The sequence below is a fragment of the Arabidopsis lyrata genome (genome assembly GCF_000004255.2).
Source record: "Arabidopsis lyrata subsp. lyrata unplaced genomic scaffold ARALYscaffold_2, whole genome shotgun sequence".
NCBI classification, from domain to species: Eukaryota; Viridiplantae; Streptophyta; class Magnoliopsida; order Brassicales; family Brassicaceae; genus Arabidopsis; species Arabidopsis lyrata.
This window is the reverse complement of record NW_003302554.1, coordinates 3256062-3269676: the sequence shown is the minus strand read 5'-3', so window position 1 is coordinate 3269676 and position 13615 is coordinate 3256062. Positions and strand designations below refer to the sequence as shown.

The window sequence follows — 13615 nt, the reverse complement described above, 5'->3', positions numbered from 1 at the left end:
GTGAAGAAGAGTCCCTTAAATAAGTGAGGTGATAGTGAAGATTCTGAACAAAGACGACAAATGGGCGATTGAGAGAAGAAGAAGAAACCTTTAGCCTCGGGAAATGACGAAGAGGAAGAAGGAAGTAGTAGATGTCGATTGTTCCGAGAAGAAAGATTTTGTGATTGATTGGTCTTCAGCCATGGATAAGGAAGACGAAGTTCCCGAGCTGGAGATTGTTAATACCACCAAACCTCCGCCGCCGCAAACGCCAACGTTTCTCTCCGACGATCAGACGGATTCTCAGATATCTCTAACCGATCGTGCCCTTGACGAGCAGCTGGAGCGTAGCAAAACGAATCTTGTGACATTAGGTCCGGGTTTACCCGACAAGGGTGAGAGAATCCGACTCAGAATCGTCTACCTTGAAGAAGAGAAGCAGCGTAGGGTTTTAGACCGCTCGAAAATGGTTCGCATTCTCATTCAATTGCATGATTATTTTGTTTGATTTTTTTTTCCAATCTTAGATATGTTTCAGTGTTTGGTGGGGTTTTCAAGTTTATGCTAAAGTTTCGATTTTGTTGAGTACATTTCCGTGTATCTTCCAAGCTAGATTCGAGCTCATTTATGTGTATGATCCTTAGTCATGGTAACTACTAGGCATTGAACATGTGAAATTTATGTATATCAAGGGGTTTTTGTGATAGAGATTGTTATCTGATAAAGGAATGGGATTGATGTTAGTTGAATATGAATATGATGCTACAAAGTCTCTTTCCTTTTTGGCAGGAGGTGGACAGAAGTTCGAAGGTCGTGTCTTCGACAAGCTCAGGTATTCTTGGTGGATAATGTTAAAGTTGTTTGTTTCTAACATTTTGGATAATGTAACTATGATATGCAATATGCTTTCTCAATAGCTTAGCTCAGTGTCCCAATTTTTGGACTTAAGTTTAATGAGTCACGCTTCATGTAGGTTCAGATGTCTTAATACAAGGGAAAGCAGCCTCAAAAGACCCTTCTAGGCAAGGGAAGACAGACTCAAAAGACACCTCTAAGCAAGGGAATGCAGCCTCGAAAGACATCTCTAAACAAGGGAATACAGACTCAAAAGAAGTCTCGCGGTCAACGTTTTCTGCCTTTTTCAGTAAACCAAAAGTATGGAACTTCTACCTTTTAACATTTAAACTGTTTTAGATGGGTACTTCATCATGATACAAATTTGTAATCTGTATTCAACAGACAGATACTCAGTCAAAGAAAGCATTTGGTAAAGAACTAGAAGATTTGGGATGTGAAAGTAAGAAACACAAGGCTGATAGAAAGCCCGTAACAAGGCTGAGCAGCGGGTGGCGGTTGTTGTCAGATATAGGGAACGCTGAGCACAGTGAAAAGCAGCTTGATTCTGGATTTAAAGGGTCAAATGGGAATCAGAAATCCAAGGAATCTTATGGAAAGAAAAAGCGCAAGGAATCTTCGATTTATTCTCTGCTTGATGATGATGATGATGATGACAACGACCCCATTGGTCATGAAACTCCTAGGTTCGTTTCCTTTTTCCTTTTCCAGCTGTTTCTGCTACTGGTTTGTTGTTTTTTCTGAGGGTCTCAAGTTTACCACTGCTGGTTAATGCAATTTTGTTGTGACATGCCGTTCTGATACATAAGAGATTGAGTTGTGTTGTAATCGCTCATCTTCTTTCTCTCATAGGGAGTGGTCGTGGCAAGAATCTCCATCAGAAAGTTCAAAGCGCCGTAAGGTATTCTTGCTTACTCTTGTTACCATATATCTAACAGTTGCATCATTTACGCAATTATTATAGACCTCAAGAAATTTACACCAGCAGAAGCATGACTCATTTTCTATTATTTTCGAACAGAAAATTTTATAAATTCCTTACGAAAGACTTCAATTTTTGAACAGTTAATTCCTCTCTAGATAAACTAAAGACCTGTGCTATTTAAAAGGATTTATACTTGCCAGGAAAAGCTTCCTATTTGGATATGTCATTTATTTGGCTTCTTTAATAGTGTCCTTTCTCCAACTCATTTGCTATGTTGTTCTTTTAACTTATTTGATGATATTCCCTTCAAAAAACTACAGAAATCAGAGGATATAGTGATAAATGTGGATGAAGAAGAACCTCAGCCTTCAACAGTGGCGGAGCAAGCGGTTGAACTGCCTGAAGGGTAAAAAATACCTATTTTCTTTTTAGCCTCGTTTTATCACAACTGGCTGTATATAAACTAATAGTTGATGGAACATGCAGCTTACTGGAAGACATATGCTACCCATCAAGGTAAATCTATCTCAAGACTGATCTAGACTTACTGTAAGTTTTTAACCCTTAAAATATTAATGCTTGGTGATCCAGGGATGATCCTCACTTGGTTCAAGTTTGTCTTAAAGATCTTGAATGCCTTGCGCCTCGAGAATTTCTAACATCACCGGTTATGAATTTCTACATCAGGTAGTTTTGGAGTGATAGACTTGCCATATATGTTATCTTTTATTATGCTAGCACTATTTGCATGTTTTTTTATATGATTATTGTCCTCTTTTCTTTGGTTAGGTTCTTGCAGCAGCAGATATCATCATCGAATCAAATCTCTGCTGATTGTCATTTCTTCAATACATATTTCTACAAGAAGCTCAGTGACGCTGTTACGTACAAGGTGATTAGAAAAATGTGATCCTTGTAAAATAATTATCTGCTGGCATTCTTACAATTCGTGTTTTTCTCATTGGTATTTATGTCGACTGGTCTATTTGTCTTGTCCTTTCAATGAAATAGGGGAATGACAAGGATGCCTTTTTTGTGAAGTTCAGGCGGTGGTGGAAGGGTATTGATCTATTTCGTAAAGCTTATATTTTCATACCAATACATGAAGAGTGAGTACTTTTCCTTTTAGCACCTGTACTTTTAGATTTTTTTCTTACAAGATTTTTCAAGAACTTATTTGTTCAGATTCTTGTACCATGTTTCAGTCTTCATTGGAGCCTTGTGATAGTTTGCATCCCTGATAAGAAAGATGAATCGGGGTTGACTATACTTCACCTTGATTCTTTAGAACTTCACTCGAGAAAATCAATTGTTGAAAACGTAAAAAGGTGAGATGGTGAGATGCCAGGAGCTTTACATGTGACTTTATCTTTTCACATGCTTGGCGTTGTGTGCATATGGTGTCAATTCATAAAATACAGATACCACATTCACTAGATTCTATGCAACTTATTGCAGGTTTCTGAAAGACGAATGGAATTATCTGAATCAAGATGATTATTCCTTGGATCTACCTATCTCAGAAAAAGTATGGAAAAACCTCCCTCGTAGGATCAGCGAAGCTGATATACAGGTCAGTCTTTTACCTTCTTAATCCCATGATTCAAGGAACTTTGTTTATACGGTTTCTTCTGAAATATGATTACATTCAGACACTAGAACCACACAGGAAGATCAATTCGTCTTATGATGTTATTCTCTTTGTGCAACCAGGTTCCGCAGCAGAAAAACGATTTTGATTGTGGTCCGTTTGTGCTCTTCTTCATTAAACGGTTCATCGAAGAGGCACCTCAAAGGTTGAAAAGGAAAGATCTGAGAATGGTGAGTAATCTCAAACTCTTTTCCTGATACCGAATCACATATCTTCTTCTTACTCGTCTAAACTTGTGTTCTCAATATATCCAGTTCGACAAGAAGTGGTTTAGACCCGATGAAGCCTCTGCTCTGAGAATCAAAATCCGAAACACACTCATCGAGCTATTCCGTGTCAATGACCAGACAGACTAAACCAGTACAGATTATGCAGCATCCAAATCAAGACATTGCTCACCGCTCTAACAGAGTTCAAGTTTTTGTTCTTGTATAGACTTTAAAGGCAGAAGTAATATTTGGGCCAAAAGTTAAATTAAAAAATGGGTACATACTCCATAGGTTGATGTTGTAATCCATACATCTAATTTATAATAACACCTTTGGTAGAAACTGCCAACAAAAAAAAAAGCTTTGAATTTTATAATTGTAGATTTTACTTTTCACAAAATTTCATTGTTAAAGAACCTCAGAAGAAGCATTAAAAATCGCATCTAATCAGAGTTACGTTACAACAAGGTGGAGATTTTGATTTCTTTTCCCTAATCTGACATTTGACAGATCAAACTGATGCTTTTAAAGCCGCGCGGAACTGCTCGGGCACCCGCATCACTGGTGCCTGAACCGCCCCAATCATACCAAGCTGCCCACATGCTGCCATTTGATCGTTGCCTCGACTAAACCGCATGAGAACTGTGCAGCCTCCTTCAGCCAAAACATTACGAAACTTGATCATCTTGTCTTCCTCGGTCTGTATGAACTGAGAACCACTGTGTGGGTTGAATTGAATAAGGTTGATCTTGCATGGAATCCCCTGCACAAGCTCCACTAGCCTCCTTGCATCATCCATGCTGCACAATTAAAGAGTTTCTAGTTCATGATGGTTTCAGAATTTAACCATTTTAGCGGAGGAGATTTGAAATTGCGGAACAAAGAGCTTAAGAGCGGTCTCCACTAATGATTTCACTTACCTGTCATTCACTCCTGCGAGCATCACATATTCAAACAACACTTTGTACTTATGCTTTGAACTGAGTCCTTCTCTGAGCGTCTCAAGGAGCAAAGATAACTTGTATTTCCTGTTTATGGGCATGATCCAGTTTCTGACCTGCGCGGTTCAAGGTCAGCTGAAAACAATGGTGACTATTTTGAAGAGATAGCCTGAAAACAAACCTCATCAGTTGTTGCATTCAGACTGACTGCCAAAGCGCAATTCGATTCACGGAGAAAACGCTTCAGCTGAGGAACAAGGCCGCTGGTCGAGACTGTGACCTTGCGGGGACTGAAGTGAAGTCCATTCTCGTCTACCATTATGTTTGCAGCTTTGATGACATTGTCAATGTTGTGAAATGGCTCACCCATTCCCTACAAAACACTTCCAGCTCTATGAGAAACCGAAGAAACTGGTAGACCTTAAACGTGACCCAAATTGGTTAAATGCCGAGAAAAATGTGGTTTGTCTAGTGAACATGCATACCATAAATACAACATTTGTTATTGACCCAACTTCATGGGAAAGCAATCGTCTGGCGTAAACAGCCTGCTCAACTATCTCAGCAGTAGTGAGATTTCTCTTCAAGCCCATCCTGTGAAAGCAGTACAAACATACATTAAACCACAAATCAAGCTGAGAAAGTGGCTCAAGAGAATATCTGAAATCTTCTGCTTACCTGCCAGTGTAGCAGAATTGACAATTCATGGCACATCCCACTTGGCTCGAAACACAAACTGTTGTCCTGCCTCGATCACAAGGTATAACAACAGTCTCGATCACAAGTCCATCATCCAACGTGAACAGAATCTGCAACATCCTGCGAGTTATGAATCAATGAGAAGATTCCCCAAAACTCATGGAAAATATAACCGCTGCCCAGTGAGTAACTCATTCACATCATCCAACCATCGCAAAATATGAAATTCGGAACACATTTCAACTATTTATACGAAAAGAAAAGAAACGATCTATTCACCTTCCTAGTTCCATCTGATGCCGAACGAATATCCTTAAACGATAACGCCCCAAACTCAGCATGTTCACTAATCATTCTCTTGAGATCTTTATTCAACCCTATAAGAATGAACACATTAATGAATACCAATCCTCATTGCTATATCACAAAACCTTCTGAGCAAAAACATATTAAAAGACAAACCTTCAAGTTCATCAACATTATTTGCCCATATATTGTCCTTGTACAATCTCTTCCACAACATCAAAGCCTGTCCTGGTCTAAACCCATGAGACTGAACCCATTCCTACAAGTTTAAAATAGGCCCAAATTCCACTCAAAGATCATGAACATTTGTCCTACCAGAATCAAAATCAAACCCAAATGAAGAAAAGATTGAGAATTTGAAAAGGATCATACTTGGAGAGCAGCATAAGTCATACCCTTCAAGATCACCTTCTGGTTATCATCTCTCGCCACAGAACCTTAAAGATAGATAATTACTACATTCCTCAGCAAAATTTAACTCAAAATCCGAAATTGAAACAGTGGTTAAACAAAAGAAGTCACCTTTAGTTGATGGGTACTCTTCTAGTGAAGGAAGATAAGCTGCTGAAGAAGAAGAAGAAGAAGAGAAGCAAGAGAATGAGAGGCTTCTGTATTCGTGGAAGCGAATGGAATTGGTAAGACGGTGGTTGCGGAGGGGAGAGGGTAGAGTTAGGGTTCCGGGGAAAGCAGCCGTTGAAGAAAGTAGTGTCGGAGTGACGACGGCGGCGGAATTGGTGAGAGTGATGATTCCAAGACGCCTCATTGTCGTCGACATCCGAATCGCAAAATCCAATTTGGAGTTTAATCTAGTCGGCCCCCTATACTCAAAATCCATTCCATTTAGCCCCGTAATAAAATTAATATAGTTAATAGTTTATTTTAATTTAGAAAAATAGTAAAAGACAAATAAAACAAGGAATTTTCACTTATTTACGATCCAACCAGTCAGTTGGATCTAGATCCATATGACTTTCGGATTTTTTATCCCCAAAGTCAATCCAAACACTAATTTCCAAATCACCTTTTTTATTTCTCCTCGCTACGACTTTTTCATCTTCTTCGTTTCTCTCTGTCTCGAGTCAACAATCCGACAAACACAAAGCTTTCAATCTCTTTTCTTCTTTTTCTTTCTTCTTTTTTTTTCTCTCTTTTCTCGATTCCATCGATACTCATTCATCTTTTTCATCTTCCCTCTTCACTCGTTTCTATCGATCCAAAGATCCGTCCTCTCTCTTCTTCTTCGTGAGAAATTCGCAGTGAAATCGAGAAATCCGCCGTGAGAAATCCGCCGTGAGAACTCCGCCGTGTCTTCTCTTTGTAAGATTTCATTTGTTTGATCCCTAATTTTGTTTTATTGTGTTGGGTTTAATTAGGATTTGATTTCTTCCAATTTATTCTTCTCTGTGAGGGTTTGATATGTAATTCTCTTTGATTTTGTTTGAAACAAATGCATTTTGAATGGAATTTCGATTACAATTAGGATTTTTTATGATTACAGTTCGGATTTTAAGATTACTAATAGGATTTGAATTACAATTCGGGTTTGAAATTCGGACGACATGTAGCTACTTTTTCTTGTTTTTATTTGGAGATATTGAGTGAAAGTTGTAACTTTGTTTGTAAACTCTTCTTAAAATGATTGATTTCTCTTGGTCAATTTTGGAAGAAATCTGGTTTCAAGTAAGTTAATAAGGAGTGGATTGCAGACATAGATGAAATTTTTTGTACGTATATATTAGCCTATAACATTTGTTTCTCTATTACGAGAGGAGGAAAAAGAAAAGGAGACTGAGACTGAGACTGAGAAGGAGAAGGAGAAAGAGAAGGATAAGGAGAAGAAGAAGCAGAAGAAGACTTGGTGTGTTCAAATGTGTTTTGGTTTCTAATGTTATTCATGAATCTAAGTGTTTAGGTACAACTGGTACACTTATGTACAACTATGTATCTGGGTTTGTATGAATCTAAGTTTTTTTGACAGAAAAATCACCAAAAAACTATGAGTCAAAGTGTTTTGATCAAAAAATTCACAACAACACTATGAATCTACTAAGTATGTTAAAAAATATATAGTGTTAAAAAAAAAAGTATTTTACTTTTTTTTTTTTTTTGTGAATCTAAGTATTTTGATTAAAATAAAAAATAAAAGAAATATCTACAAATATCTAAAAATATCTGAGAAATATCTAACATAAATATCTAAAATTTGTTCATAGTTGTACAGTTGTACTCGGTTGCACATTTTTGCTCATAGTTGTACAATATCGAGAATTTAGTAAATCTAGTTGTTATCAACTCTAAATTAATTTTTGTGGGTGGAACCGATGGTATTGTCTCATCAAAAATACCATTTCTTTGTATGAGTGTAGTTATATTTATCAAAATACAAGTATTTCAAAAATTTAAAATTTTTTAGTTCAAATCTACAAAGTAACAATGGAAGTATAAGGTTGTTAGTGTATGAATGTGAGATTTTGTGATAAGAATTTCACTAATTTAGGAAAATATGAATTTTTTTGTCAAAAACTTCTTGTGTAGTTTCATTACCACCGAGTATGCATTTTTTAAGATTTTTTTATTTGGTTTTAAATTTTCATATTATATAAAACTCTGAAAACTAGCCAAGGCAATAGACCTTAGTTGTACAGGTTGTACTTAGTTGTACCAAGACAAAACAATTTAATTTGTATAGATACGATTAAAAAATCAACCAGAGTTGTATCTGTTAAAACTTAGTTGTACGAAACAGAACAAGTAAGTTTCACAAACAAAACCAATACAAACAACATCGCTTCTTAAATCATCCTAATAATGGCACTTAGAAATCAACCTTGGTCACCCTCATCGTCCCATCAACGTCACCATCATTGTTACCATCATTGGTAAACCACTCGCCTAAACTACTCGGCCTCTTCGACCTCTTCTTACCTCATTTTCTTCTATGTTCTCCAAAGCATAAGCACAAGCAAATTAAAGCGCATGACTGAATTCTTTTTTATTGTCCCTGAAAAAGAAAGAGAGAAAGAAAATGGTCTATAATTTTATATTTTTCGTAGCAGTCCATCAACATAGTTGTACTCATTTGTCCCAATTGCACCAAATTTAGGGTTTCGGTAATATTATACTTAGTTGTACCTAATGGTTTCAGTTGTTCTAAATCTACAATTCCCAATTTTTTCTACCAAAAACTGCATTCAAGCTACGAATTCAACTTTTCTCAATCATAATTCACTAAAAAAATAAGTATACTTACTAGTGGATAGAGAAGAAGAAGTAAACAACGAGCTTTAATGGTGGATGGAGAAAAAGAAATAGAGAGGAAATATGTCATTGAAGATGCTTGAATCGTAAGAAGAAGAAGAATTTGATTTTTTTAAAAGTTTTTTGATGGAGAAGAAGAAGAAGAGATGAGATATGTCTTTGGAGATGGAGAAGAAAAAAAAAGAAGAAGAAGAAGAAGAGAGGAGAGGAAATATGTCGTAAGAAGAAGAAGAATAATCTAATTTTTTAAGGTTTTTGGTAGTTAATGAGAGAGGAGAGAGAATGAATATGATTGGTTGCTTTTAAGAATTTGTTGGTAATAAAATTTAATGTAGAAATAAATTGGATAAAAGGCAAGGGTATAGTTGGTTTTTAAATGTATTGGGAAGGAGAGGGGTAGTGAGAATAAGTGAGGGTTTTTGAAAGAATGTTTGGAGGAAAAGGGGCTAGAGAGATTTAATTCCATCCAATTTTGTCATCTCCATTTCCCTTTTAACTCACTCAATAATTCCTTATTATTTTGGGTGAATTAGATGAATAACCTATTTTGATAAGTTATTTAAGTATATAGCACTATATTGTTAGAAAAAAAGCAAGTAATATAATAAAAGGTAAAATGTCTATATTCGCCTTTATTATGGTATAGGTGAGAATTTATCTGTTTTTTATTTTTTTATTTTACCCCTTAGATCTTCTATTTAATTTTTTTTTTTATGTCAACTCTTCTATTTCATATTTTATGCTCTAAATATTTAATTCAAATTTCTAATTCTTTGAAAATAAAATAAAAGCTTTTTTAATGTATCATGATTTAAAATTTTAAAAAACAGACATAAACTTATGAAATTTTTTTTTTTAAAAAAAAAAATTTCTTTACATAAAACTTAAATAAAATAGTATAGAACAAACTAAAATAGAGTAAAACGTAGCTGCGATGATAGTATCAACAATAAATAGTATAGGCGTGGAGGTTTTAGTGGTGGCGACGTGATGATAGTGGTGGTTACGACGTTGGCTTTAATGGCGTTGTGATGGTGGTGATGGCACGGTTGCGACGGCGCGGTATTGACTATGGGTGGTAATATGGTGATGGTGAATGTGTGATAGTGGTGATGGTTGCGATAACCATGGTGGTGATGACATGGGATGGTGGTAGTAGTTGTAATGGTGATGGTGAGGGCATGATGATGGTGGTTGTGTTGGTCGTAGCAGTTACAGCGGTGGTGGTGTTGATGATGTGATGGTGGTGGTGGTGATGATAATGATGTACTAATGATAGATAATGGTTACACTTGATATGACAAAAGAAAAAAAAATTGATGATCAAGAGAGAAAGAAAGAAAAAAAACAAAAATACATTGAAAAGATGTGACATGTGAACAAAGAGTAAATTAGTATATATTACATGTTATACATAATATTGTAGTCAATTTTTTTTTAGGTTAGTTACTGAATTATTAAAATTTTTATGGTCATATAGTGTAATTTCTCTATTATTTTTACAAAATTTTAGTCACAAAATTGCTCTTTTTTGGTTATAGAATATAATAATTAATAAATTAGGGAAATTCTATAAAATAACACCAACTAGTTTTCAATATTCATAAAGATACATGAATTATTTTAATGCATAAAAAATACATAAACCATTTTTTATTCATTTCAATACTCAGAAAAAAAATGCATCCATTTTAAGACTTTTTGTAGTAGGAATTTAACGTCGATATTCAAGTTACTATTTTTGTAGACTTTATCGGAACCATTTTTTATTTGAATCTTTCATTACTATTTGAGGCCCGTCTCTACCTTACGATAACATAGGCATTTGTCGTGGGTTCAAAGCCATTTTTAAAAAATTTAGTAAAGAAAAAAGTATAATTTTTAGAAGTTTTTTTATAGTCAAAGATTTTAATTTTACCAAGACCCTCCCATTGATTGAGATGATACTTATTTTATGGTGTATAGTCTTTGAGAATTCATATTTTGATGGTTTTTTAATTGTCGTTTTGCGTTTTGTAAATAGAAGCATCTAATATTCTCAACTATTATCGGGAGTTAAGACATTGTACAATTTTAATTGTGTTGGTTAACAATCAAGAGAATGTATTTTTGCTTATGTTTTAAACTAGTATTGAATTCGTGCTCTGCACGGAAAAAAATATTTTATCTATGTGTGAGCTATAAGCATGCGATACTAATCTTTTTTTTTTTTTTAATTTATTTTATTAATGGGTCTGCCCCTAAAATAGACCAAAAGGCCTGAAATTGGCCCAGCTACACATATACAAAATGAAGAAAAATTCTGGTGAAAGTTTCGGTGACTGAGATCTGATTTGGGCGGCAGCTGAGAGCAGAGACAAGACCACTAATTCCGGCTAATACAAGGACCACAGCTTTGCGTCTTGTCGTCGGAACCGAACCCGTTGACCGGAGTATTAGGTTCCTGTCGCTGTGTCGTTTCCGGCGAGAAGCATGACCCACCACAGACCTCCCAGAATGGCCCAAATCTCCGACATCTCAGAACCCTAATATCGACTCCCCTACCTAGCAAATCAATAAACACAAATCTAACCCTCAAACTCCAAAGCCGTAACCCTTACCCTTCTTCGAGACCAAGCCGATTCAGATCCGGTCCGGTGAAAGCAACACCACGGAAGCTTGTGAAGGACGATGGCTCAGAAATCCCTCAAAAGCCGCTACCCGCGAGAGCCAGCACAAATCCCAAGGGATCTGCCGTTAATCACCATGACTAGCAACGTAACCCACCAATCCTCCGACGACTTCCGCCGCAAGCCGCAGCAGCCTTCACCGTAGTTGAGCCTGAGAAGAAAGTCTCCGCGGCTCTCCTAGCATCCTCAACCAGGTCTGTCTCCGGAGAAGCTTCTCGACCACCGTGAGAGAGCCGCAACTGCGTCGCCGATGGATACCACACCTCGCCGTTGCCGGAGAAAGGAGCTGGTCTACCTCTGCTTCACTTAGCCAATTCAGAACCTGCAGTGAAGATCAAAGAGAACAGCTAAACTAGATCTAGATCTGTGATTTAGAGTTTTCTTCAAGAGAGAGAGAAAGGAACAGTGTCAAGGAACGATTGTCCCGTCTCTGCAGTATGCGATACTAATCTTCCTTCACATAAACACGAGATCTAGACATATTTGACTCTAAACACACTAACTAAGCTTCTTATTACTTCTCAAATCTTTGATTAAATTTTTATTTTATTTATCATTTTATGATATCTACTCTTTTAGCAAACCAAATTTGAATTATTGCGGTATATTTAAAAACAACAACAACAACAAATCTTTCTTTTTTTTTTGTAAACAAAACAAAAATTATTTAATCGTAGGCATTGGGTCCACATTTAATTAGTATATAACTTTTTCTTAGGTCAATGGAGAATCGCGTTTGATTGGTAGCAAATTAGCAATAGTATCACTGTATAACTTCTGCTTTTTGGATAGAGAAATCTAATCTTACAATTCCAAATTCGAACTCGATAACAATTTCTCGATCAATCACCCAACATCTAAACATTTCTTTACAAAATCACTGCAATTGCATAACCAAAAATAGCAATAAACAATCACTTAAAAAAGCCAAAGTTTTGAAACGATTCCACCAATCTTTCTTTTCAATTCTAGACTTAATAGTAACATAAAGATTGAACAAAGAGGAACGAGAAATCAAGAAAACTGAATAATGAGAATACATGAACTCCCAGAAAACCGATTCAATAACTAGAAACCAAAAACATAAATCGAGTCTCTAAATCCATGCATGATCATCATATCAAATGATTCATTTATAGTAACCTCGAATATGGTGAGACAACATGTACTCAAATGGCTGTGGATCAAGAAGTCTAATCTTGCAGATCACGTAATCTTGTTTCCACGCACTTGCAAACCTATACTCCTCCATCGCCCAGATTCTTTTATCTCTTGCTCTTCTCTTCTCCATTTCCACGAACTTAATAAACGATCTCGGTTCCTCAGTTTTACAGAACTTATAAACCTTCTTTAACCCTAGAATCTTCCCGGTCGTCACCGACTTGATCACTTTATCACGACCAATGATTCTCCAACAACCGTATTCACATCCATCGGTTTTACCTGAATTCACACTCCGGTTAACGAAGAAGTATCCTCCGGCTTGTAGGACCATAGGATCTCGAGTAACGAAAAGCGTCCATGGATTCTTGCAGTACACGTCTTGACTTCGGAGGAAGTGACGAGGCCAAACGATTACGTTATCGATCATCATCTTCAAATAATTTGCGACGATTGCATCTTCAATTGATTGGTCACGTCTTGACTTCATCATCCTTATTCTCTTCAATGAAACTCAGATCTTTTAGAAGAAGATGATTTAAAGACAATGGTGAGAGAAACAAGAAACCGAAGATGTATAATATGAAGATGATAGTGTTTCTTGGGGAAGAAGGTACTCAATATATATAGAGGCGCTTCTTCGTTTGGTGGTACCGTTTATGTTAAATTAGTGTATTGACCGATTTGTCCTTTGTTTTCTCTCTTGGTTACACTTAACGAAATCTTATTATATAAAGTATGGTTTTTTAAGTTAATAATTCATATAATCGTGACACATGGCAAATCTATTGATTTTAGATTTTGACACGTGTAAAACAAAAATTTCTTTTTTAAAATAAAAAAAAAAGAAGATAATTGAAAGTAATTACAAATTTTAAATAATTTTAAAAATGTAAAAGATAATTTAAGAATAATTGTAAATAATTCATATTTCTATAAACAAATTTAAAAAATGTCAAAAG

At 35.9% G+C, this 13615-nt stretch overlaps 3 protein-coding genes across 3 annotated transcripts; 1 reads left to right on the top strand and 2 right to left on the bottom strand.

Moving 5' to 3' along the window:
- Positions 1-39: 39 nt before the first annotated feature.
- LOC9322699 (ubiquitin-like-specific protease 1D) lies at positions 40-3979 on the top strand. The gene is made up of 14 exons (XM_021035315.1): positions 40-448; positions 769-811; positions 953-1134; positions 1219-1520; positions 1687-1735; positions 2080-2165; positions 2246-2275; positions 2351-2446; positions 2549-2651; positions 2771-2868; positions 2965-3087; positions 3218-3332; positions 3473-3580; positions 3665-3979. Exons 1-14 carry the CDS (start codon positions 104-106, stop codon positions 3764-3766), a joined length of 1782 nt encoding a protein of 593 aa, XP_020890974.1. The 5' UTR covers positions 40-103; the 3' UTR covers positions 3767-3979.
- Positions 3971-6380, bottom strand: LOC9322698 (dual-specificity RNA methyltransferase RlmN). Its single transcript, XM_002886586.2, has 9 exons — positions 6088-6380; positions 5938-6002; positions 5722-5824; positions 5539-5636; positions 5239-5369; positions 5046-5154; positions 4742-4933; positions 4540-4676; positions 3971-4419 (listed from the first exon to the last, which is right to left on the bottom strand). The coding sequence occupies exons 1-9, from the start codon at positions 6338-6340 to the stop codon at positions 4131-4133; spliced, it is 1377 nt and encodes a 458-aa protein (XP_002886632.1). The 5' UTR covers positions 6341-6380; the 3' UTR covers positions 3971-4130.
- Positions 6381-12534: 6154 nt separating this feature from the next.
- Positions 12535-13264, bottom strand: LOC9322697. Its single transcript, XM_021036117.1, has one exon. The coding sequence runs from the start codon at positions 13144-13146 to the stop codon at positions 12622-12624; it is 525 nt and encodes a 174-aa protein (XP_020891776.1). The 5' UTR covers positions 13147-13264; the 3' UTR covers positions 12535-12621.
- Between the last annotated feature and the right edge of the window lie 351 nt (positions 13265-13615).